This window comes from Tachypleus tridentatus, chromosome 1, assembly GCF_004210375.1.
Source record: "Tachypleus tridentatus isolate NWPU-2018 chromosome 1, ASM421037v1, whole genome shotgun sequence".
Taxonomy (NCBI): domain Eukaryota; kingdom Metazoa; phylum Arthropoda; class Merostomata; order Xiphosura; family Limulidae; genus Tachypleus; species Tachypleus tridentatus.
Window position 1 is genome coordinate 2,001,883 of NC_134825.1, and position 27,922 is coordinate 2,029,804.

The following is a 27,922-nucleotide window of genomic DNA, read 5'->3' on the forward strand; positions in this document are numbered from 1 at the left end:
CCTGTTAAAGACAGGAACACAGCACAACTAATGTGTACTACTGTTACTCCTGTTAAAGAGAGGAACACAGCACAACTAATGTGTACTACTGTTACTCTTGTTAAAGACAGGAACACAGCACAACTAATGTGTACTACTGTTACTCCTGTTAAAGACATAAAAACACAGCACAACTAATGTGTACTACTGTTACTCCTGTTAAAGACAGGAACACAGCACAACTAATGTGTACTACTGTTACTCTTGTTAAAGACAGGAACACAGCACAACTAATGTGTACTACTGTTACTCCTGTTAAAGAGAGGAACACAGCACAACTAATGTGTACTACTGTTACTCCTGTTAAAGACAGGAACACAGCACAACTAATGTGTACTACTGTTACTCCTGTTAAAGAGAGGAACACAGCACAACTAATGTGTACTACTGTTACTCCTGTTAAACACATAGGAACACAGCACAACTAATGTGTACTACTGTTACTCCTGTTAAAGACATAGGAACACAGCACAACTAATGTGTACTACTGTTACTCCTGTTAAAGACAGGAACACAGCACAACTAATGTGTACTACTGTTACTCTTGTTCAAAAGAGGAACACAGCACAACTGATGTGTACTACTGTTACTCCTGTTAAAGAGAGGAACACAGCACAACTAATGTGTACTACTGTTACTCCTGTTAAAGAGAGGAACACAGCACAACTAATGTGTACTACTGTTACTCCTGTTAAAGAGAGGCACACAGCACAACTAATGTGTACTATTGTTACTCTTGTTAAAGACAGGAACACAACACAACTAATGTGTACTACTGTTATACCTGCTAAAGACATAAAAACACAGCACAACTAATGTGTACTACTGTTACTCCTGTTAAACACATAGGAACACAGCACAACTAATGTGTACTAGTGTTACTCCTGTTAAAGACATAGGAACACAGCACAACTAATGTGTACTAGTGTTACTCCTGTTAAAGACATAGGAACACAGCACAACTAATGTGTACTACTGTTACTCTTGTTAAAGACATAGGAACACAGCACAACTAATGTGTACTACTGTAACTCCTGTTTAAGAGAGGAACACAGCACAACTAATGTGTACTACTGTTACTCCTGTTAAAGACAGGAACACAGCAGAACTAATGTGTACTGCTGTTACTCCTGTTAAAGACAGGAACACAGCACAACTAATATGTGCTACTGTTACTCCTGTTAAAGACAGGAACACAGCACAACTAATGTGTACTGCTGTTACTCCTGTTAAAGACAGGAACACAGCACAACAAATGTGTACTTCTGTTACTCCTGTTAAAGACATAGGAACACAGCCCAACTAATGTGTACTACACTTACTCCTGCCAAAGACATAAAAACACAGCTGAACTAATGTGTACTATAGTTACTCCTGCTAAAAATATAAAAACACATTTCAAACAATATGTACTTTCTTATATAAATGTGGTGTAGTTTATTAGTGCATAGCATTGTAAGTAATGTTTAATATTTTATAATTTAAGGAAGAGATGGAGAGTTATTTAAAAAAAAGGTATATAACATGTTGTCATAAGTTGGACTTTCATTGCTCAAAGTACCAGTTTCTATATCAAACAATAGGGTAAATATGTTTTTGTAACATGCAGATAAACTCAAGACCTTCATGTTAAATATATCTTTATAATGAGAAAATAAACTCTTTCTTATTGGAGAAAGTTCAGCTTTTAATTCATCATATTCAACCATTTACAGACCAAAACATACACTTCACATGTACACAGTGTGAATGTTATGAATAATTTTCTCGTGGAATTGCTTGCGTTTCCTCAACTTCTGTAATACTACTTGAGGTTCCAATATCATATGCACTAGCTTCAGCTCTCTTATACAATCTTCTTTCGTGGCGACAGTGGGCATCAATACTCTGACAACAGAGCTTCCAAACTTCTGGTGCAGCCTGGAGAGAAATATTGTAGTACCTAAGAACTGTCTCTCGAACAAAAGCCAACTTTCCTAAATCTAACTGCTGAAACTCTCTGGCCCCCCTACAGTTAGATGTTCTCATCTCTTCTTGAGAGAATATTGCTCTAGCTATATTAACTGCGAATTGTCGAACGTTGTGGCTTCGAACCAGGAGAATACCAATTTCAGACTCTGTAAGATTTTCTGGTCTGGAGTTTTCAGAGTTGTCAACTAGTTCTAGATCATTTCTGTCAGGCTGACTTCTCTCCAGATATGTCTCGGAGTGTTTCTTCAAACACCCATCCATAGGTGAGCAGTCTAAGGGTGAGAATAATGTTATGAATATAAAACATACTATGGATACATTATACACTACATATAGATTACAGCATAACACAGATGTTATACATTACCTGTATCATGCAACATAACACAAATTATAGGTTGCCATTTGATGTAATATTCAGAGAGGAAGACAGTGACACATATCATGTAATGTAATCCTTATGTTATGATATAAAAGACTGTTTGCAATGTATATTATTAATCCTTAAGTCACGATATATAAGACTGTTTGGCACATACATTATTAATCCTTAAATCATGATATAAAAGACTGTTTGGTATGTACATTATTAAATCATGATATAAAAGACTGTTTGGTATGTACATTATTAAATCATGATATAAAAGACTGTTTGGTATGTACATTATTAATCCTTAAGTCACGATATAAAAGACTGTTTGGCATGTATATTATTAATCCTTAAGTCATGATATAAAAGACTGTTTGGCATGTATATTATTAATCCTTAAGTCATGATATAAAAGACTGTTTGGCATGTATATTATTAATCCTTAAGTCATGATATAAAAGACTGTTTGGCATGTATATTATTAATCCATAAGTCATGATATAAAAGACTGTTTGCAATGTATCTTATTAATCCTTAAGTCACGATATAAAAGACTGTTTGGTATGTATGTTATTAATCCTTAAGTCACGATATAAGACTGTTTGGTATGTATGTTATTAAACCTCAAGTCACAATATGAGATTGTTTGGTATATATATTATTAATCCTTAAGTCACGATATAAAAGACTGTTTGGCACGTATATTATTAATCCTTAAATCATGATACAAAAGACTGTTTGGTATGTACATTATTAAATCATGATAGAAAAGACTGTTTGGTATGTACATTATTAATCCTTAAGTCATGATATAAAAGACTGTTTGGCATGTATATTATTAATCCTTAAGTCATGATATAAAAGACTGTTTGGCATGTATATTATTAATCCTTAAGTCAAGATATATAAGACTGTTTGGCACGTATATTATTAATCCTTAAATCATGATACAAAAGACTGTTTGGTATGTACATTATTAAATCATGATAGAAAAGACTGTTTGGTATGTACATTATTAATCCTTAAGTCACGATATAAAAGACTGTTTGGCATGTATATTATTAATCCTTAAGTCACGATATAAAAGACTATGTATGTTAAATCCTTAAGTCTGACTGTTTGGTATGTATGTTATTAATCCTTAAGTCACGATATAAGACTGTTTGGTATGTATGTTATTAATCCTTAAGTCACGATATAAGACTGTTTGGTATGTATGTTATTAATCCTTAAGTCACGATATAAGACTGTTTGGTATGTATATTATTAATCCTTAAGTCATGATATAAGACTGTTTGATATGTATATTATTAATCCTTAAGTCACGATATAAGACTGTTTGATATGTATATTATTAATCCTTAAGTCACGATATAAAAGACTGTTTGATATGTATATTATTAATCCTTAAGTCACGATATAAAAGACTGTTTGGTATGTATATTATTAATCCTTAAGTCATGATATAGAAGACTGTTTGGTATGTATATTATTAATCCTTAAGTCACGATATAGAAGACTGTTTGGTATGTATATTATTAATCCTTAAGTCACGATATAAGACTGTTTGGTATGTATGTTATTAATCCTTAAGTCACGATATAAGACTGTTTGGTATGTATGTTATTAATCCTTAAGTCACGATATAAGACTGTTTGGTATGTATGTTATTAATCCTTAAGTCACAATATAAGACTGTTTGGTACGTATATTATTAATCCTTAAGTCACGATATAAGACTGTTTGGTATGTATATTATTAATCCTTAAGTCACGATATGAGATTGTTTGGTATGTATATTATTAATCCTTAAGTCACGATATAAGACTGTTTGGTATGTATATTATTAATCCTTAAGTCGCGACATAAGACTGTTTCGTATTATATTATTAATCCCTAAGTCACGATATAAGACTGTTTGGTATGTATATTATTAATCCTTAAGTCACGATATAAGACTGTTTGGTATTATATTATTAATCCCTAAGTCACGATAGGAGATTGTTTGGTATGTATATTATTAATCCTTAAGTCACGATATAAGACTGTTTGGTATGTATATTATTAATCCTCAAGTCACGATATAAGACTGTTTGGTATGTATATTATTAATCCTTAAGTCACGATATAAGACTGTTTGGTATACATATTATTAATTTTGTGAATCAATATTTTATGATTGTTTAGCTCTTGTTTATTATAACAGTCAAAGCAGATGATTTTAGAAATTGTGTTTGTAACTTAATGATGTCAAGAATACAGCAAACATATGATTCAGTAATAAACATATAGATAGTGTGAGACAAGTGGGAAAATACAAAGATTATAGCAAAAGAAAATAAAGTCATGGTTAAAGAAATGTTTGGCATGAAGTTAACTGTGTTAGGCCTAATAGTTAATATGTTAGAGTAAAATTAACAGTACAAAAGGAGATAAGTTATTCTGTTAAAGTTTGGTTCTAAAGTAATTAAATCAACCAAAATGTATTTTGACAAAGGGAACAGAGGATATTATGAAGAAAGAAGTAAAAAATATTACTGGAATAGTAGCATGTGACTGCAGTAACTTGCACAACAATTGTAACTGAAATATACACAGAATATTAGTATGACAGAAATGTAGAAAGGTACTTCAGTTAGTCAACTGAAATTCTAAAATAACTGAATAGGCCTAAATGGACTTTTGACAAAACAAAAGAGAATCATATAATCTTTATGATATCCCTATGTCTCCATAGTCTAAGGAATTTGTTGTGCACGTCTAACTAGTTTCGTATATATATAAATGTATATATTTGTAAACAAGTGGAGTGCATGCTGTTCATTTCTTGTTGAATTTATCACCAAGTCACAGACACCTACTGTAGAAGAACCCCTAGCCCAAAAATAGCAGTATATACTTATACAAGAAAGAAGTACTGACAACAGCAAAACACAACCATCTGAAACCTAGTTGAGGAGAACACTGATACACGTTACTGTGTTGATGTAGTCCTAGTTGAGGAGAACAGTGATACACATTACTGTTTGATGTAGTCCTAGTTGAGGAAAACAGTGATACACATTACTGTTTGATGTAGTCCTAGTTGAGGAGAACAGTGATACACATTACTGTTTGATGTAGTCCTAGTTGAGGAAAACAGTGATACACATTACTGTTTGATGTAGTCCTAGTTGAGGAAAACAGTGATATACATTACTGTTTGATGTAGTCCTAGTTGAGGAAAACAGTGATACACATTACTGTTCGATGTAGTCCTAGTTGAGGAAAACAGTGATATACATTACTGTTTGATGTAGCCCTAGTTCAGGAAAACAGTGATACACATTACTGTTCGATGTAGTCCTAGTTGAGGAAAACAGTGATACACATTACTGTTCGATGTAGTCCTAGTTGAGGAAAACAGTGATACACATTACTGTTCGATGTAGTCCTAGTTGAGGAAAACAGTGATACACATTACTGTTTGATGTAGTCCTAGTTGAGGAAAACAGTGATACACATTACTGTTTGATGTAGTCCTAGTTGAGGAAAACAGTGATACACATTACTGTGTTGATGTAGTCCTAGTTGAGGAAAACAGTGATACACATTACTGTTTGATGTAGTCCTAGTTGAGGAGAACAGTGATACACATTACTGTTTGATGTAGTCCTAGTTGAGGAGAACAGTGATGATGTAGTCCTAGTTGAGGAAAACAGTGATACACATTACTGTTTGATGTAGTCCTAGTTGAGGAAAACAGTGATATACATTACTGTGTTGATGTAGCCCTAGTTCAGGAAAACAGTGATACACATTACTGTTCGATAAAGTCCTAGTTGAGGAGAACAGTGATACACATTACTGTTCGATGTAGTCCTAGTTGAAGAAAACAGTGATACACATTACTGTTCAATGTAGTCCTAGTTGAGGAAAACAGTGATACACATTACTGTTCGATGTAGTCCTAGTTGAGGAAAACAGTGATACACATTACTGTGTTGATGTAGTCCTAGTTGAGGAGAACAGTGATACACATTACTGTGTTGATGTAGTCCTAGTTGAGGAGAACAGTGATACACATTACTGTGTTGATGTAGTCCTAGTTGAGGAGAACAGTGATATACATTACTGTTCGATGTAGTCCTAGTTGAAGAAAACAGTGATACACATTACTGTGTTGATGTACTTCTGGTTGAGGAGAACAGTGATACACATTACTGTGTTGATGTAGTCCTAGTTGAGGAAAACAGTGATACACATTACTGTTTGATGTAGTCCTAGTTGAGGAGAACAGTGATACACATTACTGTTTGATGTAGTCCTAGTTGAGGAGAACAGTGATATACATTACTGTTTGATGTAGTCCTAGTTGAGGAAAACAGTGATATACATTACTGTTTGATGTAGATGATATCATCCTTGCTAAATATAAAAGTTATGTACATTACCACACAACATAATCATTGTTGAGATATATACATAATATCAATCCTTAACTGGAGAGAGAAGAGTAACAGAAATTACTGTTGTCGGAATCCTAGATGGGACAAAAAATGCTGTATATCATGGGATTACAACACCACCTCTTTTCTCAAACTGCTTTGGAGTTCTGTATGTAGATATATCGCATTATGTTCCACGATTATACTTGAGATCACACAAGATCTCTAACAGATATGGCTCTGTGGTCCTTGAAAACTAAAGATTCAATACTCTGTCTATCCTGAAAGAAGCTTACACAACATTTAAATAGTTGTAAATAACATTGGTTGAAAGTAAAAAGGCAATGTCTCTAACACTCTTGCTGTCTGGTAGGTTTGTTTTTTTTCTTCACTCAGTAGTTCTGAGATAAATGTCCTCATTGTGAGTGAAAACGTCAATGATGCTAATTACACATATTTGTTTACAAAAATCTATAGTTCTTATATCCAATTGTATGATGTTATTTTATTGCCTCTAATCATTAGTACTCACATTTTAGCTTAAAACCATGTGATGTCATTACCTGTAGCCATTAGTTCTCACTTTATCTAATAATGTTTTTTTAATATCTGCAGTCTTTAGTCCTTATCCGTCATCCAGGTTATTAGGGATGTCATAACTCATAGTGTTATCAAAGCTATCAACCAGACTGTTATGGATGTTGTGACCCACATTGTTATCTGTGCTGTCATCAGATTGTTAGGGATGTCATAACTCAGTGTTATCAGAGCTATCAACCAGACTGTTATGAATGTTGTGACCCACATTGTTATTAGTGCAGTCATCCAGATTGTTAGGGATATCATAACTCATAGTGTTATCAGAGCTATCAACCAGACTGTTATGGATGTTGTGACCCACATTGTTATTAGTGCAGTCATCCAGATTGTTAGGGATGTCATAACTCATAGTGTTATCAGAGCTATCAACCAGACTGTTATGGATGTTGTGACCCACATTGTTATCTGTGCTGTCATCCAGATTGTTAGGGATGTCATAACTCATAGTGTTATCAGAGCTATCAACCAGACTGTTATGGATGTTGTGACCCACAATGCTATCAGTGCAGCCATCTGGACTGTTATGAACATTATAATCCAGTGTTATCATTGCTGTCATCGAAACTGTTATGAATGTAGTGATCCACAGTGCTATCATCCAGACTGTTACAAATGTTGTGATCCAGAGTTGTATCAGTGCTGTCATACAATACCAGTGTTGTTTCAAGTATTGTGTGTGCTGGACCACCCAATCTGTCATCAGTGCTGTGACAGCCAATGTTTTATCTGTGCTTTCTCTTCCAGTGTTGTCAGTGCTGTATCATCCAATGTGAATCAGTGTTGTGCCATCCAGTGTTTTATCAGTGTCGTCATCCTAAGGGATAATACAGGATAAACTTCGGAGGGTTACCACTTTAATTTTCTGTACTACCATCTGCATCCAGTGTTTTATCAGTGTCATCAAGTGTTATTAGTGATTTATTATCCAGCCTGTTATGAATGTCATGTTATCTGGTGTGTTCTATAGTATGTTATTCAGTTTGTTATCAGTGTTGTATCATTCACTCCTGCCAATACTGTCATCTAGTGTGCTATGCACTAAATTATGAAAGCCATGCTGTCCACTGTGTGATCAATACTGTTATCAGTGGGATGTTATTCAATGTATTAGGTTTTTGAACAGTTAAGTACTGTTTGGTACCAAGACTTTTAGATAATAAAAGAAACCAAAAACCAAATAATTAAAATATAATAAAGTTATCTATTCCATGTGTATTTACTGAAGTATCCAAAAATATCACTTTTCTCATTAAGTGTTATTTAACAAGACCCTTCCATAAAATGGTATTTTTAGTTTATAAATCAAATTAGAACATGGTATAAGTTAATTATTCACTCTCTCAGAATGCCTCTATGAAACAACAAAGGTCACCACACACCCATTACTGATTTAAAAAACAGTGAAGTTCTCAAGGATTATGAACCTTAAGTTCAAAAAACCACAAGGTAAAGACAGTTTTGTGTTCATGATAATGGTTAAAATGTATGCACATTCTTTATTAGAATGACGCAAAATTATAATTTCTGTGAATAAAGAAACATTTTACTTCTCTCCTTGTCCAGCCATAATCACAAATGCTGATTTTGTTTGAGTGCTTAGGCTTAAATGGTTGGTCCTACCTGGAAGTTGATACGGACCTGGCATAAGTTCAGCAGGTGTTTCGAGTGAATGTGAACTGTAAGAATGTCTTGGACGACTACTAGGTAAAGACAACTGTGTCGTTTCTGGTTCCCAAACTCGAGATGTCATGCTCAGTGGGAAAGTGGATCCACCTGCAACTGATGGCTCTGTTGAGGACTCTTCACATGGTAACTAGAAAACACAAAATGTTCTTGTCAATGTAAAATTGATGGGTACTCAAACCTCAATTAATAGCTTACTATATGTGCTAGCCTCCACAAATATAGTAAGCTATATGTGCTACCTGCCCCCCAGTGGCTCAGCAGTAGGTCTGCGGACTTACAACGCTAAAAACCGGGTTTTGATACCCGTGGTGGGCAGAGCACAGATAGCCCATTGTGCAGCTTTGTGCTTAAATCAAAACAACAACATGTGCTACCTTCCATAAAAAGTTTACTGTATGTGCTAACCTCCATAAATAGCTGACCATATGCACTAAACTTCATTAATAGCTTAATATGTGTCATATAATAGTCAATAAAACCTTAAGGTTTAAAACTTTCTTCCTTCTAATAGCCGGGTACTACAAAATTCAATATAAAGGTTAAAATATTTTAGAACAAAAGAGCTTGGAAGTGTATCATTTTGAAACACAAGCACAAGAATAAACCACCAAGTTTTAAATCCTCTTTACTATGAAGTTAACTTCAAGCACGATGATTAGTTTCCCTGTTGTTTCTCTCAGTTATGTTTTAATCACCTTACTTCAAAGAGAAGTGGGCACAGAGTAATTCGTGATGACAAGAAACCCACTTGAAGTGAAAATGTATTCTCAAAACAGCTGGTATTAAAACTTTTAATTAGAATAAAGTACAGAACAACATTTCAACAAAAGGTAACCCGAAGATGACCTAAGAAGGTCAAAACATTATGTACTTTATTTTGATACCCATACCAGCCTTCTTAAGAATGCAAGTGAACACCAATATTTTGAACTGATGATTTAACTTAAGAAACAAAAACTGTTTTATACATTTTACTTTAACATTATTACATATTTCTTATGCTATTACTATGTTATTTATGTGAACTGAAGAACTGTATTTAAAGAGAAAATAGAATTATATGTGATAAATCTTTGTTTTATGGTAAATTTTGAAACACCTGGTTTCAACATTAAACTATTCACTACTAAGTTAATTTTCAGTCCTGATCTAAATATGTGGCTTGCTTTAGTCAATAGTTAATGATAACAGGATTATTGGTATATTACAATAAATACATCACATTGTGACAAGTCAAACTAGATATTGTTAATCATGATTTGTGATCATGAAGAATTTTGAACCTTCAAAATTAAAGAAAGGAAACTTTGTAAGATGTGCAGTTTACTCCCTGTTATTACAATTAATACCAATAACATGATGAACAAAGGGAATATCAATTTTTATATGTAAAAACGGCTCGTTTGGGTTGAGAAAATATTTTACATAGAAGAGAGAACAACGTTTCGACCTTCTTCGGTCATCAAAGAAGGTCAAAACGTTGTTTGCTCTTCTATGTAAAATATTTTCTCAACCCAAACGAGCCATTTTTACATATAAATTTCTCCACAAGTGGGTTTCTCGACATCACTGAATGGGAATATCACATTAATGTTATAGCAAAAAGGACATAGTATGTTATATATTTTCCAAACTTAATCAAATGATATTACATGTTTTTTCAGATGTTTAATTAAAACCAAAAATTTTCAAATGTATATTCTTTTTCACAGTTACGCTTTCAGACACAATGAAATTCTAAGTCAGTTTCATTAAGTGATAACCAAAGTTAGGTGAAGGCTAAAGCTTATTTCTCTGAATCTCTCTCTTACAGGAACAACAACATTGTATCTGATTTGCAAGTTGAACTATCTCTCCCACTGAATCAGATAAAAGGTCGTGGTGCACTCACCTATAATCCTTATGCCCATTGGTTAACTGATCTCTCAAGAACCAATCGTAGTTTTGTTAGTAACTTCTAAGTTTCAGAGAGCATTTAGGCTTGGAAGACAAGAATTTTTGTTTTCCAATAATTCCTGTAGTTTTTAGTTTTGAATAAGTTTAACTCAGTCCTATAGCTCCCTTCTGTGTGGTAAGGGATTTTTAGGAAGATTCTTGACAACTTTCCAGTTCATCTTCTCTTTATTGGAAATTCCACCACTGGAATATCACAATTTGATGACATGGAAGATATAAACTCTGGTCTAATTTCACTGTTAATCTATATTTAGTTTTCATCTCTTTTTATCTAGCAAACTTGAACCAAACACTACTTAAACACATTGGTAAATGATTCACACCTTATATCTGCAAGTAACAATCAAATGTTTCAGCATGAATGACTAAAGGAAAATGACATGCATAAATTCTAGTTGTTATCATTCCAGATTTATCCTACTACCAGCTGTATAAGACAAGAGGACTGACACAACCAGCTTCTTTTTGATTCAGTCATTTTAGTACAATAATCTGTCATTATATACTGGCCATATCCAAAAACCACCTGCCTTGAATACCACATTCACCTCATAGTTCTGTCCAATGACAGATGTTATCTCACCAGGAAAGAGATTTCCAGCGTACTCAGCTATACATCAATTTTTTTATCTCAATGATCTTTTTGTGCTCCCTTTCAGCCCCACCTGCCTCCAAATGCAGTGAGTTTGTCAGATTGATAGCTACATACTTTGTCAGTGTCAACATTAACCTTCAGAGCAGAAGCATATACAAACACCGCATATAGATTCAGCGACTTGCTACACTCAAAAATCTCAGTTAATCACATCTACATCATAAAAAAGTTTGACAGTTTTGCTGCAGCCTTTACAATGAATGTTATGTTAGTAAACAGCACCTTCTGACTTTTGACAGCTATCCAAGCATGAATTTTCACTGCACTGCTCATGCCATCTTCTGGGCCCTTGTCATGGGAGATGGCAAAACAAATTTCCACTGGATTTTGATATTATGCTTTTCTTAAAGAAAATGAAGATAATTTATGTAGCAATTCTTGACATGTGATGCAGGCCCATCTGACCAGATTAATACTATCTTGATGGTTGTAGGTAAATAATCTTGCAAACAGCTGATGTATTCTAGCAGTATCTCCTTAGCATGATTCAAGTTGTCTGAAGTAATAACCTGGGAGTAGAGCCTACCACAATACCAAAGAGCTGCAATAGAAAGGCCAGCTTGTTCTTGCTTTCAATAAGCACTCTGAACTTTGTCTTGTTAAATGCAGGTATAGTTCTTAGAGTAAACCACCTGAAGTAGTTCTTACATTCGTCAAATGATAATGCACATGTAGCAACCTCCCTCTCTTCCTGGTATGTAGCAGCTTGCTGTCAATTTACAAAGAAATGTTCCATAAATTAGGGAATCAGGAAAAATGTAGTCTCAAAAATCTTCTTAAGTACCTTCTTCAACCATCTCACAGTTTCTCCTCACTTTCATTTTTCCAAACATACCATGTACCAACAACAGACTAGTCAGCATTTGAAGAATCAACTGTTGTTTAGAAACCTTGAAAATCTTAGCTTTTGACAACTGATTTAGTAAACATTTTCTTCCAGTTGGACTACAAATAAACATCCTGGTAGTCCACAGAATAAATTAGTAAGTCATTACAACTCTTCTGTAGTGCATTTTTGGCAATGATGAAGTATTACAGGTATTTGCACATACAAACATAGTGCAACAACACTACATGTTTTGCTCAGAGCTCAGCAAACTTGCATTAGCATAATCTTCAAAGAAAAGAGCAAAGACCTCTTTGGTAGATTAAGTCAGATGCCTTACTTATACTTCTTCCTCAGAGTCATCCTATTTTCTGATGCTGACTACATCTTTTTTTCCTGCTTATATCATCTTTGTCAAAAAATTTAGTAACCAGGATAACTTTCTCCTTATACAGTGACTGAATACCTCCTTGGCATCCTCTCATATGGCCTGGTACATGAGAATGATCAATCATTACTATCAATGGACTTGTCGAAAAGTGTTTACAAAACACAGATTTCTTATGTTTTGTTGTTTGTGGCAAGGCTGGTTTCAGTGCCTGTCTAACATGTCTTTCCCAAAGCACTAGCACTCTTAAATGGTGGAGATGGTTGCACTTCAGTATGAGCTCTTTTTTACATTTTGTTCCAAGTCTTGTCATGATGGGTCTCTCAAGCATCTTTATCACACTCTATGCAACTTGATTTCTTGCTCTTTCTTTTTGTATCTACATTTCATTTAATGCTACAATTAATCACCTTATTTCCTTTGTTGCTCAACCTCAATCAGTGGTATTTTTTTTTTATCTGAAGGAGAAAAAACTCAACAAGATTAAAGTTTTTACATGAAAATGTTACATACATTACTGGCAGTAGTATCAAAAAATGGTAGTACAGAATTGAATTTGAATCAACAAATATATCAATTCAATACTTAGATTAGATTTTGATCTACTAAATCTTGTATACACATTTCACTCTCCCAGTCATGCTTGTTGAAAATTCACCATGTGGTCAGATATTTCACCAAGCAACAAACTTTAATTATAATTTTTTTTCATAAATTAATTTATTGTTGTTAGTTAAAAATAAAGATATTTTGCCATAGAAACTTAGGTTTGTACATACCCATTCAGTGGGGAAAGAGATAAAACTTAACTGAAAAAACTTTGCTAAAGACAATTACAGTCAGCCATCACCAATGAACTTGGAACCACACGTCTAAAGCACTTTCAATAATATCATAACTAATTATGATGATGTATTAACCAACAGGACAAGCACCTCAAAAGGACAATGTCAAATAAACAAAACAAATTGGGGATCATTTGAATGAAAGTTCTGGCAAGAAAACTTAAAACCTATGGGACTATTTTTTTTTATTACATATGAAGAAAATCAAGAGAAAGGAGAGAAACAGGAGAGACCCCTAAGCTGAGAAAAAAAAAAACAGGTGAAGGTAGATCATGCAAGAAACCCAGCTAAAGATTTTAACTTTAAAAAAAAAAAACTTTAGTACTTCTAAAATCTTGTATATTGTGCAATTTCTAAACTTTTATTGATAGAAACTTTTAAAATACTTCATTTAATCTTAGAACTGAATTTTTATTATTGTTGATGAGAAATTTCTTTTATATTTCTAGTCACTTTCAAGTTGATTTATGTTCTTAAAATATTTTTGATGATTTATTTAGTAATTGCAGTAATTACCACTTCCAGCTATAAACCATGACAAAAACTGCCAATGATGTATTAGTAATCAAATACCTTACCCTTCTAAGCAGTGCCACAACCACCTTTGTCAAGCTAGTGTTGCACTTTTGTTCAAAATCCAGTGCACTCATACTAGTGCTTAGATTTTAAGTCCTGTGGAAACAACAACTTGACAATGCATATGGCAAACAAAGTGTGGTTGAAATTTTACTTCATAAACTTTTCAAATCTCTTAATGACTGGATATAAGACTTAGAATGTAATATTGAAAAATTATACATATATAGGCTTAATACTGATGTTTTATAACAAGTATAATTAATTATGACCATGTTTTGCCAGCAGTAAAAAGGTGTTCACACCATAAAAACTGTTTCTGTAAAAATGGCTTATACAGGGTGGCCCGTAAGTCCCTACCCATCCATATGTTGTCTCTAAACAACTTTATAATACTAATGATGAGTTGAAGGCAGCTGTTACTGCAACATTTGGAACAATAACCCCTGCTATGTTGATGAAAATGTCTCACAAAACATGGCGTCTCATAATATAATGCAGCGAGAATGACAAACAGCACATAGATACACTGAATACATAAGATATAAGGATGGGTAGGGACTTATGGGCCACCCTGTACAAGTAGTACTACAACAACTATTTTTAGTGTACCAGTAAGCCCATGGATTGATGTGAAGAAAATAGTATGGCTGAAATACCACCAAACAATTTTTTAATTCTTTAAAATCCTTTTAGATAAAGAATGCTGTATTTGGAAATAACATATGCCTAATAGTAATGTCTTATGGCAATTATAATTAGTAATACAGATCAGACAGCCATCCTTACCACAGTAGCATGCTCTACCTTTTGCTCTTGAGCCACACTTTCCTCATGAGATGATTTGCTATTTGTTTCTGTATTTACTGTTGAACAAAGTCCTGAGGTATCCTGAGTTGCTGTCTTGCAAGATTCATAAACTTTCTTTGGCAACCCCCCCGATAAGTCTATACTGTGATCACTTAAACACGACACTTCCGGTGAACTTGTCTCTTGTATTTTAACAGGAGTAGCATCATCGTCACTTGCAATATCAGATCCAGATCTTCGACATGGCTTCACTCGTTTTCGTTTAGGAGTCAAACCGTGCATTAGTTGTTGTTTCTGAGGTTGGTATTGTGTCACCACTTCTTCAACGACTGCACCGTCCTGTCCATCAACTGCCAGTCCTCTTACTTTCAGTGTTCTTGCAGTTTTCAACAATCCTGACAACTGATCTTGCGATACATTCACCTCACCATGATACATGAAGTCGAGGACACTGTTTAACTCTACATACTTGATATCTTTCATTATGATAACTGGATGCTTACAAGGATTCTCTTCAAAAATACTCTGAAACAGTGGACTACATGCAGACAATACCATCTTGTGTGCTTTGATCTTCATACCTTCACATACTAAAGTCACATCAACAAATAATCCTCGAAAAAAAAGGTTTTCAAAGAAAGAAAATACATTAGAATGGTGGTCGTTCCACTTCAAACAAAATTGCTGGCTTCCCATTTTGTGTAAAAAGTGAACATGAACCTACAAAGAAAAATACAGTTAAAAACACATCAACTCACATTAATACCAACTGTGTAAGGCTGAACACTTAATCAGATGATAATCTTTAAAATCTTTAAATACCCTGAGTTTTATTAAGAAAAAAATCCACATGTAGTAAAGGGCTTGTTTAAATTATCAATCATATTGCGATTGAATGTCATATGAAATATCTTGCTTCATTATATAAGGAATTACACACCTATATTCTTATTGAAAATTAGTAAAAACACAAAGCCAGTCAAAAAGATTTGTTCAAAATTATCACTAATCTTATTGTAATACAAAATATCAATCAACAGATCATGATTCATCAATATAAAGAATTGTATACCACAGTAATTAATAACTTGAAAATTAATGTTAACCAACGCTTTGAATTCTGCATTCCCAGACAACCAGGTGAATTCTGATAAAAAGCAAAATAATTTACTGGAAGCACCTTGTGTCTCAAAACATGTGCACTAAAATTCTACATTATTATCTTTACTACAAAACAAAATGGAATGATGAAACAACTGTTTCAAAATAACCATCAATTTATTGTGATGTCATACAAAATACAGTACACCTCACCAGCATAAGGAAAAACATTGGATGTATGGAGGTAGGTACAGCCAAACTCCATATTTTGTGATGTTAAAAGAAAAAAATTACACTTATATAATTGTAGCACAGGTGCTTATGGTGTTTAGTATTCATACATAATCTACATTCTTCTTACAAGCAATTAGCATCTTGTGGCTTAAAATAGTCAAATGTCCCAGACTACAAGAACATGGTTTGCACAATGTGTTAGGCATTTGATTTTACAAAGTGAAACCCACCCCCTTTCAAATATTCTGTATACAGGCCTGATATGTCTTTTTTTTTTTTTTGTAAGAATTAAGCACAAAGTTACACAATGGGCTGTCTTTATGGTCTTCACCACAGGTATCAAAACCCAATCTTTAGCATTATACACCTTCAGACTTACCACTGAACCACTGTGGTGAAGCTCATATATTTTTATTTCTTAGTTTTAAAAGTAAATATTTAAATAAATGTTTAATCTGATCCACATGGTTGGGTGATGCTCTGAAGTTCAATTTACAGACTTTTTTGTTCCTTACATGAGCCTTAAATTATTCAACCAACTCAATACATATACTACATATACTGACAAGCCAGGATTCAAACTTTTTACCTCATATTTTTACAACATTAAGATGTTCCTATACTTTTCAATCCACATGATATGCCCCTTCCATGTTTTCTGTCTTTAGAGTGTCTAAAATTCTCTAAAACATATTTTCAATCACAAGAAAAAGAGCATATTCTAATTTATTGAATCAGATACTTGATTTGTTTAACTATTCATATGAGAAGCGTTTGACGTGTTTATACAGAAATATTGCTCTAAGCAGCATTAGAACATGTTTTACCTTACTTATACATTACTTAAGAAACCACACAAATTAGTCATATTGGGACATCCCATATCATTGCCCAATATATTTTTGTATTCTGAAAAGTATGTTTGAAAACAGTAGTTATTTTTGAACAACCAAAACAGGTTTATTAATCATGCACTCAAGTGAAAAAAGTTAAATATTTATATGCTTTATTCTTTGTTTCAAACCTTTCAACAAAATAAAACAAAAATTAGTAACTTACTACATTATGTAAAAAAACAAACAAACTTAAACAATAAAAAACATCTATAAGAAAAATTTTGTGATCTCTCTTCAATTAACCTAGATAATTTGTTTACTCTCTCATCTGGCAGTATATTACTTTTTCATACTGGTTAGACACAGTTCAAATGAAAATAGTTGGAAAACAGTTATGAGATTTGAAGCTGCTAAGAAATAATAACTCTTACACCGTGCAGCCAATGTTGAACAAAAAAAAAAGGTATATTTTAACTTCATTTTGTACTTTTAATTCACTGTGCAATGAAAGTTTTACTGAAAAACTTTTGATATTTATTTAAGACATTCTAGAAATTATGCATAAAAGTACACAAGATTAAAATAAATATTTTTGATGTTACCATGAAAACAAAATCACCTCTAACATTAAATACTTACAAAATGTTTTATTCCTATATTAATTTTCTGCAAAAAAATACTTATAATGTTTACAAAACATTTCTTGAATGTTTCTTTGCATATTTCTTGAATGTACACTAACTTGGTACACCGAAAATTATAATGATATATAATTTCATGGTTACAATGTCCAAGATCATCAATAAAGGGTTAGTCTTCAAATAAAAACAATTCAAAACTGTTAATATTAAAATACCTATAAACGTAAATACCTTCAATACTGACAAATTTCTAATAAACAAAACATAACTTCACAGTTTCACGTGAGATGTATTAATTTTAACTTTACATAAATGTTCTCGACTCAAATACTTAATCATCTGTGTAGCACTGATGTTACATCTCTATTGACTCAACAAACTATTATTAACTACAGTAGAATACTAAAACCTTCAGTAAACTGAGTACTGCTAATTCTAATACTATATACAAACTGAACGTTTTCAAGAAATGATAGAAAAATGATTTAATGATAAACAGTTAATTTACTTTGGACTATAAGGCCCTTCTATAACTTTTTAGTACTAGTATTAGAAATTAGAGGCCTTTTGGGAACACGATACTGGTATTCATTATAAGTTAAATAACGTCATATACATGTCAATGAATTGGATGATCTCTGGTAATTACAAAATACTAATTAACAGCAATACTTTAAAGTTACCCTCTAACAACACATACTGTGATTGGTAATGACAAGATGATAGGAAGGGTACATTATACAGTGAAAAATGTTTTTGACAAAGCTCACTCATGTTCATCATTTTTTACCCCACAGTAAATAACCAAATTAATAAAACAAAAATTAATTTATTTAAATGCATAAGGTTCAAACTACAATAAGCAGAGCCTCTACGACAACATTGTATTTATAATTCCCAGATCTAACATTTGAATCTGAAGCTATAAACTTACGTGATAAAACAGAAACGTCTTTATATTACTATTTCAATATGCGCGTACACTTAGATGGTCTCGCAACAGCAAAATTGTTTCCATTTAGGGGCCGTTAATGATAATACAAAAAAAAAAAGACAATAAAACCAGAATCAAATGCTTCGGTTTGGATTTCAGTTTAAGAGGAAGAAGAGAATGAAATATTGAATACTAAGACAAATCTCTTAGAGCAATGTTACTGATAAAAAGTGGGTAGTAGTAATTCTTGACATAGTTTAGAAGAGTTTGTTTTTGAATTTCAAGCAAAGCTACACGAGAGCTATTTGCACTAGCCGTCCCTAATTTAGCAGTGTAAGACTAGAGGGAAGACAACTAGTCATCACCACCCACCGCCAACTCTTGAGCTACTCTTTTACCAATGAATAATGGGATTGACTGACGAATTATAACACCCCTAAGATTAAAAGGGCGAGCATGTTTGATGTGACGAGGATTTGAACCGCGGCCCTCACATTACAAGTCGAATACCTTAACCACCTGGCCATGCCGAGCCCTTATATTTCAGAAATTCGATAAAGATATCGTTGAAGCCAATTCACATATTTTTATTATCTGAATACTATATATGTTTTAATTTCTGCATGGAACTGATCCTATTGATGGGCGAGGTTACTTTACACTTATTTCACACATCAAGTTCAATAAACAATTACGATTTCTTTCTTCAAAACGTTTATACCAATTACATTTACTTTGACTCAAGTTGTTGGACCAAGTTCACAAACTTATCAAATTTAACTTAAAACACCAATAAAGTTCAACAGAAGTTGAGCGAAAACCTACACAATCTATCTACATGCTTATCGAAACTCAAACTTTAGCATTGTAAACCTGCAGACTTCGGCTGACCTATTGGAAGCACGTTTAATAAAAGCAAATTCGATTGATAAAAACATAACTTGCTGATTAACTTTATTCAACTAATCTCAGCTCTAATATTATCATTCATGCACACTTAACATGTAATTGAAATCTCAATCACTATTCAATAAATATGTTGTAAACTATTCTTTTAATGATATAGTTTCTTTTTAGCTGAAAGGAGATACAGGTCGTAATGATACGTTAAGATCGAAAGGTTTGATATGTCTAGAACGTTTTAAAAATTGGATGTTAAGTTTTATAGCAAACTCAAAAACATAACATAAATACAAGTCGCGTAAAATAAAGTGTAAAAGATAGAAAATTGTATTTTGCATATATAAATAATCTGTTAATGTTTAAAGTACTTGAATCTTTCTTAACTAGTGCACTTTTTGAGTTGCTTTTTTTCACATTAGAGTGAAGAAGTTAGTGTTATTTCTAAATGTGACCCAATAGTTATTTGTTTTCAATTTCGCGCAAAGATTCACGAGGGCTATTTAAGCTAGCCGTACCTAATTTAGCAGCATAAAACATTTGGATTAGTATTTTACCAACGAATAATGGTATTGACTATAACATTTAACGCCAACCACAACTGAAAGGGCAAGTATGTTTGGTGTGACGGAAATTCGAGTCCGCGACCCTTAGACTCTGAATTGAGCGCCTTAACCATTTGGCCACCTAAGAGTTACAAGTGTCCAAGGTTGGAAGTGTTAAGTAACAATTAAATTATGTTCAGTGAATAATTTAAAGGACCTACAAACGAAAAAACCAGTGTTACAAGAATTCTGAATAAAGTTTTAACAGCATTACTTTAACTCTTAAAGATGGCGACCATGAGGTCAAAGAGCGAGATCGAAGCATCACTTGAAATGATAAAATTGTTAAAACGAGATCAAGAGGCAGAAGATGAAAATAAAACAGGAAATTAAAAGAAGACCAAGAAAAAAAGACAGAAAATTGAAAAAGAAACAATAAAGAGACAAGAGAACAAGAATTTAAGACACGAGTTAAAATAGAAACGAAATATTTAAAAGTCAATAATAAATATGTGATTGAGGAAAATACTGATGAAACTACAGTGGTCGTAGAGAAGAATTACAACAAAGGTGGAGAAATATATCAACAGAGTCAAATGTACAGAAGGGCAAAGTGAAAAGATATGAAGTAAAAGGTATCAACAAGGTAGAGAACCGTGTTAGTTACAGAATAAAACACTTGACAAACAAATTATTCAAAGTAAAGATTAAACCACCCACACCTATTCCTACATTGGATCAGAAGTTCTCGTCTAAAATAACAGCTGCTATGGATCATAGAATAAAACAACTTATTTGTTCTAGACAGGGGCGTAGATTTTTTACACCCGATGGGGGAATGATTTTTGCAACCACTTATGTGGACTGTTCAATTTACAAATTGGTAATCTCTGATTATGTGAACCTGAAAGCTGTAAACATGCAGTCACAGAGTAATCTTGTTGCCACGATACTTGCATGTATACTTAGGCCTACTGACTGATACTTACGAAATATCGCTTAGATCGAAAAGCTGAGAAGCACGCCTATATTAAAAATGTACATTTCGGCTACTGAAAAAGCCTACGTCTAGGCCTAATTATGTAATTCGATTGGTAAGAACACGAGAACAAACACAATTTTAGGCCTGTGATGCAATAAAACAATTCAACAGACCAAACTGTAGGGGGATGATTGTATGCACCATACCCCCCACCTAAAATGAAGGAGGGGATGTATACCCCATCCCCACAGGATCTACGCTCCTGATTCTAGACCAGTTACCACTACTGCTGCACAGTCTGTTATTCAAGAGCCTTTCTGGTCTTTTACAGCCATTATACTACCAAATCCAGCTCCAAAATTTGGCTGACCAGTCAATAAATAGGCTATGTAAAAAGTATTACAAGATTCACTTCAAAATCATTTCTGGATTCCATGAAATAGTGAACAAGTTATTCTTCTTGATACTCATTTGAAAGGATGAGTTTTGATGACATTTATTAAACTTTCAGTTGAGAACCTTAATAACTATGATGCATTGGTAGCTGCCTTACCCAACATGTTTAAAAGTTTTTGAACAGGGTATAAGGGAAAATAGAGATGTTACCCAAATGTGTAGATTTGGAAAGGATTGAACAATTATTTTACCAACATTTATTTGAAAAATGATCGATTTCTTGCCATAACCAATTTCAAAATGCCACAGCAGCGAGGATATGAGAATTGTTTGTTTGTTTTTGAATTTCGCACAAAGCTACTCGAAGGCTACTAATTTAGCAGTGTAAGACTAGAGGAGAAGGCAGCTAGTCATCACCACCCACCGCCAACTCTTGGGCTACTCTTTTACCATCGAATAGTAGGATTGAGTGTCACATTATAACGCCCCCACGGCTGAAAGGGCGAGCATATTTAGTGCGACCGGGGTTCGAACCTGCGACCCTCAGATTACCAGTCGAAAGCCTTAATCCACCTAGCCTGTGAGAATTGGGATAGAGCTAAATAATTTATGTATATCTCTGATGAAAGCTCTACAGTTAGATGGTACTAATTTATTAATTTCGCTGATAAACCGCTAATGCCCGTTTGTCAGAAAATTGAGTAAATTAATCGTTCTGCATGTTTGTCACTAGTCAATCAATTAGTCAGATAAGTATTCAAGTAAATTAGGTATACGCACATTTGTCAACGAATTTCTGCTCAAAAGTTCGTTTGCGAAATTAGGCCTACAATTCAACATAGTTTGTACTGTAGCAAACGTTACTGAAGAAATAAATTAACATATGTTATTGTTGTGCGTCTGATCTGGAATTACTTTTACTAAATAATTAAAAAAAAACTATTCAACGATACAAAAAATTTCAACTCTTGTTTCAGAAGTAAAATTATTTTGATGAAAATAAATTGAACTTTGACTAATCTCAAAGATAATCACAAGGCCACAAAGTAAGATCGAAAGTTTGCTGAAGATAGTGAAACAATTTAAACGTCAAAAAAAAATCACAGGAGATTAAAAGGGTGATAATGAAAAAGACAATTTCTCGCGTAAAATCACGACAAATCTCTGTTCACACCTATTTCTAACACACCTACTACTTACCTCATTTTGGTACTCTCATGACATCTTACCCATATGAAATAAAACGTTCTCTTGTATTCTCACCTATACGGAAATATTTCAAGCCATCTCTCACTAAACAGCTTCATGAAGCACATTTAATTACTCAGTAACCTAGTTCCAAGCCCAAACTTATTCATTGTAAAACACTTTTATTTGTAGATGCTTTTAAGTATAAAATCTACATTAAATGGAAAGGCATAAGAATGTTACCAAGAGAACAGGTACTGAAGACTCAGTAAGTCCATCCTGCTAGAATTGTAGCTGTACCAACGTCTTGCTAGCAGACTTAACAAGTCCATATTGCTTTAGCACTTGGTGCAGTGTAGGTAAGGAAATAGAATTTATATTTGAGAATACACTCGAGTCCTGTATGATAAAGTTCTTAAGGTCCTTAAGTCTAGCTAGTGGATGCTCAATTCTGTACTTGATTAAGCTGGCCTCTTGATTTTCATTAAATATTTTACTAAATCTTGTCTTTCTGGTTCTAATTAATTTATATATATAATCTTCAAGAATCTGTTGGGTTAGTCCAGTTGCTCTAAGGAAAGTTTCAATCTTCATACCTCTTCTGATGACACACATGATTATCCTCTGATGCAAGTTCTTTTGGAAGTCTTCTTTAGAGCACCGATCTTAACAGAAAAGTGGCCATCTTTAGTTAGAAATACATAAAACTATTATAAAGGAAATACATTCAATAATATTACAGGATAATTATAGTCATTTCATGATTAAGTCTAACCACTATTTCAGTGATAAATACATCACCCCAAAGGAAGTGAAGAGATTAGTGAAAATGAGTGGTTTAAAATGGCATTTAAAATGTTTCTACTTGCACACACATCTGTGCAAGTGGTATTATTATAGTTAATTGTTTAAAAATACTTTAAAACCTGTAAAGTTCATAAACATAAACTGATTTAACAAAAATGTTTTATTTTGAAAGAAATTACTCAAATTTTTTCAACTCTTGTTAAGCAGTGCTAATGGTTTCCTCACACCCCCTTCAGTTCTGACCACAAGTGTATAGATGATCTGAAGACCACTTCCTTCTCAGTCAATGAAAGTAAACAAACCTGACTCACTAATAACATTTTTACAAATCATTTTCATTGTTAAATGGTATTTTTATATTTTTATAACCTTTTATTAAAATTCTAATAAAACATAATTATGAATAAGCCTAAATGTCCTTAAAACTAGTATAATAAAAGTACATTTAAACTTCACTGGTTCAACTACTGTAAATATCAATCATTACACTTGCATGGTTCTTTCTACCCTCATTATTTAACCAATAGCATCACTTGGTTCACAACAGCAGCTGCTAGATGTTTTTAAAACTGCTACACAATAAATTTATTTGTTCATAAAATACTGATAACACAAACTGGTGCAACACACTTAAACAGAGAAAGTTCTTATAATTTTTTTTCTTTGGGATGCACCCTATACCACAGTGTAGAGACTGGTACCCTAAAAAAGGAAGCAGCCTTTGACAATGACATTTCTTTTGAAATAACAGCCTTCATTGCCTTCTGCATGTTTGTTTCTGTCCACAGACGTTTCTTCAAAAAAGGATTATCAGTCTGATTGTGATATAAAATAAACTCTTGCTTGTTATTGGACAATTCTGTATCTTCTGGTTGTGTCCAAATTCTTTTATCCCTAACAGAACTGGTAGCTTCAGAATAACCTGTAATAAACATCATCAACTCCATACAAGAACTTTACCACACAACAAATAATAATAATATCAGTTTAAATATGTGTATTTCAGCAACTTTTACTGTTCAAAGCACTAGAATAATATACCACTAAACTTTGGAGACAAGTAACATCCTGACATGTAATTCCATTTGTCATGTTAACACTCCTACGAAAAGTGGGGCCTAATAGGCCCCAGAGCAACTTGAAAGGTTATTAATATTAGGCTAATAATTTTGTATTTAAATGAAATTGCCATTTAAATCCATTAATGAATGGATTAACGAGATTCCCACTGTCCCTATCTACTATCTAGCGAAACCACAGCCAGGGGAACGAGCTTGGAGAAATCAGGACTAAAAATGTCTTTTCGTAGGAGTGTTAATGTGTGAAACATCAAGCCAGTGAACATATTAGTACCAATACATAATTAATTAGAACAAAGGAATGTTTTTACTTTTCCCAAAGTTCTAGCATAATTCCAACAGTTCATGTGTAACACTCACAAAATATTCAACCACTTGCAGCAATACACATTGTATACCACAGAGATAATCTGGAGAAAAAATAAGATAACAGTGTTTCCTAAATCTAATAAAGCAACAAAAACATATTTTGAATAGCTTTATTTGTCTGTATTTAAATACACAGATGGCAAGGGCTTAAAAAAAAGTTATTTTTCACAAATTTTGACAGCCAATGCTTATAACTGTGAACTCAAAACTGAAACACACACACTCAGCTTAAAAATGAGAGAGTAAAATGGTTACATCATCATAGGGTACCACACACTACACCAAAATATTAACAGTCTATCCAAATGCAGAACTTGTTATTTGACTGAACTGAGGTTTCCATGATAAAAAAAATCTAATAAACATATTTTGGAACTTAATGTTTACCAAATTTACTTTGAAATATTTTAAGTTTCCATTTATTTTACAAAGAACAAACAGAAAAACATTTCTTAGTTTTCAAAAATTTAGAAATAAGAATACAAGTCCTGAAGAGTACAAAACCATTAACAGACCAGCACTAAATGAAATGGTAAAGTCTTACAGATAAAAAATAAACCAATAAATCAAGTTAAAGCTTGAAATACTCATGAGTTAATATTTCTGTGATCTCTTAAAACAAATGTTTTAAATCTAGGAATAAAGTTACCACTATTTCATATATATAATAGCATACCAGAATACACTCAATAAGTACATGGCTCAAATACTGCAAGACTGTTAATAATGTTCTAATAATCACTCAAAGTAGAATCCTTTTAACTTGTTTTACAACTTTACAACCTGATTCAAATATTACACACTTAACTTTCATGAATGTCCTTTGAGATTATTTGGAAGTAAAAGGATTGCCTTAGTAGGCTAAAATGATTTTCTGTCAACATGTATTTTCATGTTTGTGTTCTTGAATACCACACACTCAATAATTATCTGATATTCTAAATTTTTTCACTGAATTCTTTAGAAACAAGTTCACCTTACAACAATTAAAACTGGTTATTTTATTTGCTATTCACACATAGCTAATGAAACTGACAAGCACTCAAAACATGTGTACTTCTAACTCTTTCAAACATCTAAACTGTTAACATTATTAGACTTATTGTATGTTAACAAATAAACTAAGTTGTGTTTCTACTCTAATGGTCAACAGAAAAGGAATGCAAGACATCAGAACTCAGCTAGTACCAGTGGATTTTGGTCTCTTACTTCAAGCACTGTTGAATTTCCTTAACAACTTGATTCATGCTGCACAGAGAAAAAACATAACACAAGTTTCACAACTTAATTGGCATCATGGTTAATATAGTGACATCAATCCACCTTAGCACGTATCCAGAGGAATTTAAAATACCCTTCATAATTCATTCTTATTCATATTTCATTATTCAGTTATTGTGAATTTTTATAAACTACTAGCACGACTAGTCAATGTTATAACAATCATGTATGGGGTTTGTTGTAACGTATGTTTAAATTTTGCTAATCTATTTGCAGACATTAGTTTAATTTAACGTTAAATAATTACTGAAACTTGAATCTAACCACCATATACAGCATAACCCACATAAGACGGGAGTTAACGATGACACTAGTAGTAGTTGTGATTACCAAATTAAGGCCTACTTTAGGACCTACACGACAGTCAAGCCATTTTCTCAGTCAATCTCCCTGAAAATAAAATGAAAAAACACAAGTGTATAATTAATATAGATTTGTCACTATGTCATCTAAGATTTATCATATTATTTTTTAAAATTCTTAAATAAAATACATAGTACTAGTGATCACTAAAAACAATATATAAAATTATAAATATATTTTTAGGGTGCATAATACTAATATGCTTTAGTAAATCTAAAGTCTCCACAAAAACCTTCTTCAATGGGGTATAAGGTGGTGTACCCTATTATTATTTTTTCCAAAGTAAAATAATATATATCTTTTTTTTCATGTTACTTGAAATTATGTGTATGATATAAACTTTCATGTAATCCTAGTACAGTTAAGTGTTGAAAATTTCTAGCGAAGGTAATTATTTATTTTTTAAACATCAGCGATATATTTATTAAAATAATTAAACAGATAATTAAAACCACCCACGCAAACAAATTTTCGTTGTGAAATGTTACATTTGCACATTGATAAAGAACTATTGCCCGAAACATTGTTTTATTGTTTCAACAATAAAGTTCTGTGTTATGTTGTTTGTTATTTTTAATTTGGTGAGTTTTTCGCCACTACTTTATATTCTATTTTGCATTTTGTTATTTTTACACTGTTCTATGACGCCAGTGGAGGAACGTTAAGTCTGCCGTCAAATTTAGAACTTCGATTCTCTGCGTTGGGTACAGAAAATTAATAGTTTTACCTAAAAATATCACACATCTGTTTTCCCGTTGGTAAAAAAAAAAAACAACAAAAAAAACGAAAAGAAAAGATTTTCGTCAACGTGTTTGAAGATATTCCATTAACTGTGGGAAAGTAACGCTTCGATCTGATAAACGCAGATGTTCCTATGACAAACTTATTCGTAATAAGTGCCATTTTTGCGCATTAAACAACTTGTTGCATGCTATGCACTTTTTATTTCACAATATATATGTTTAATTCGAACAACATATTTTCCAACAAATAGGAGTAATATATTCAGCTTAAAAGTTGCACGTTTATATTTAATTATTCTAACTTAAATATTTATACATGAGTGGTATTCTTAGGTACAACTGATTCCCCTGAAACAGAATAAGATCATAGCTTT

General features: G+C 32.8%; 2 protein-coding genes across 7 annotated transcripts in view; both read right to left on the reverse strand.

The window, feature by feature from the left end:
- The window catches only part of LOC143229231 (prolyl 4-hydroxylase subunit alpha-2-like), a 514,682-nt gene that overhangs the window by 122,594 nt on the left and 364,166 nt on the right, over window positions 1-27,922 (reverse strand). The window lies entirely within an intron of this gene.
- LOC143229343 (uncharacterized) lies at window positions 1,702-26,987 on the reverse strand. 6 transcript variants are annotated; one of them, XM_076461665.1, is made up of 5 exons: window positions 26,707-26,987; window positions 23,150-24,635; window positions 15,129-15,869; window positions 9,028-9,220; window positions 1,702-2,282 (listed from the first exon to the last, which is right to left on the reverse strand). In XM_076461665.1, exons 3-5 carry the CDS (start codon window positions 15,843-15,845, stop codon window positions 1,792-1,794), a joined length of 1,401 nt encoding a protein of 466 aa, XP_076317780.1. In that variant the 5' UTR covers window positions 15,846-15,869; window positions 23,150-24,635; window positions 26,707-26,987; the 3' UTR covers window positions 1,702-1,791. The 6 variants fall into 6 exon arrangements, with proteins under 6 accessions (XP_076317780.1, XP_076318110.1, XP_076318021.1 ...); XM_076461995.1 differs by lacking the exons at window positions 23,150-24,635; window positions 26,707-26,987 and adding an exon at window positions 18,896-19,931 and having other exon boundaries at window positions 9,046-9,220; window positions 15,147-15,869; XM_076461906.1 differs by lacking the exons at window positions 23,150-24,635; window positions 26,707-26,987 and adding an exon at window positions 18,896-19,908 and having other exon boundaries at window positions 15,147-15,869.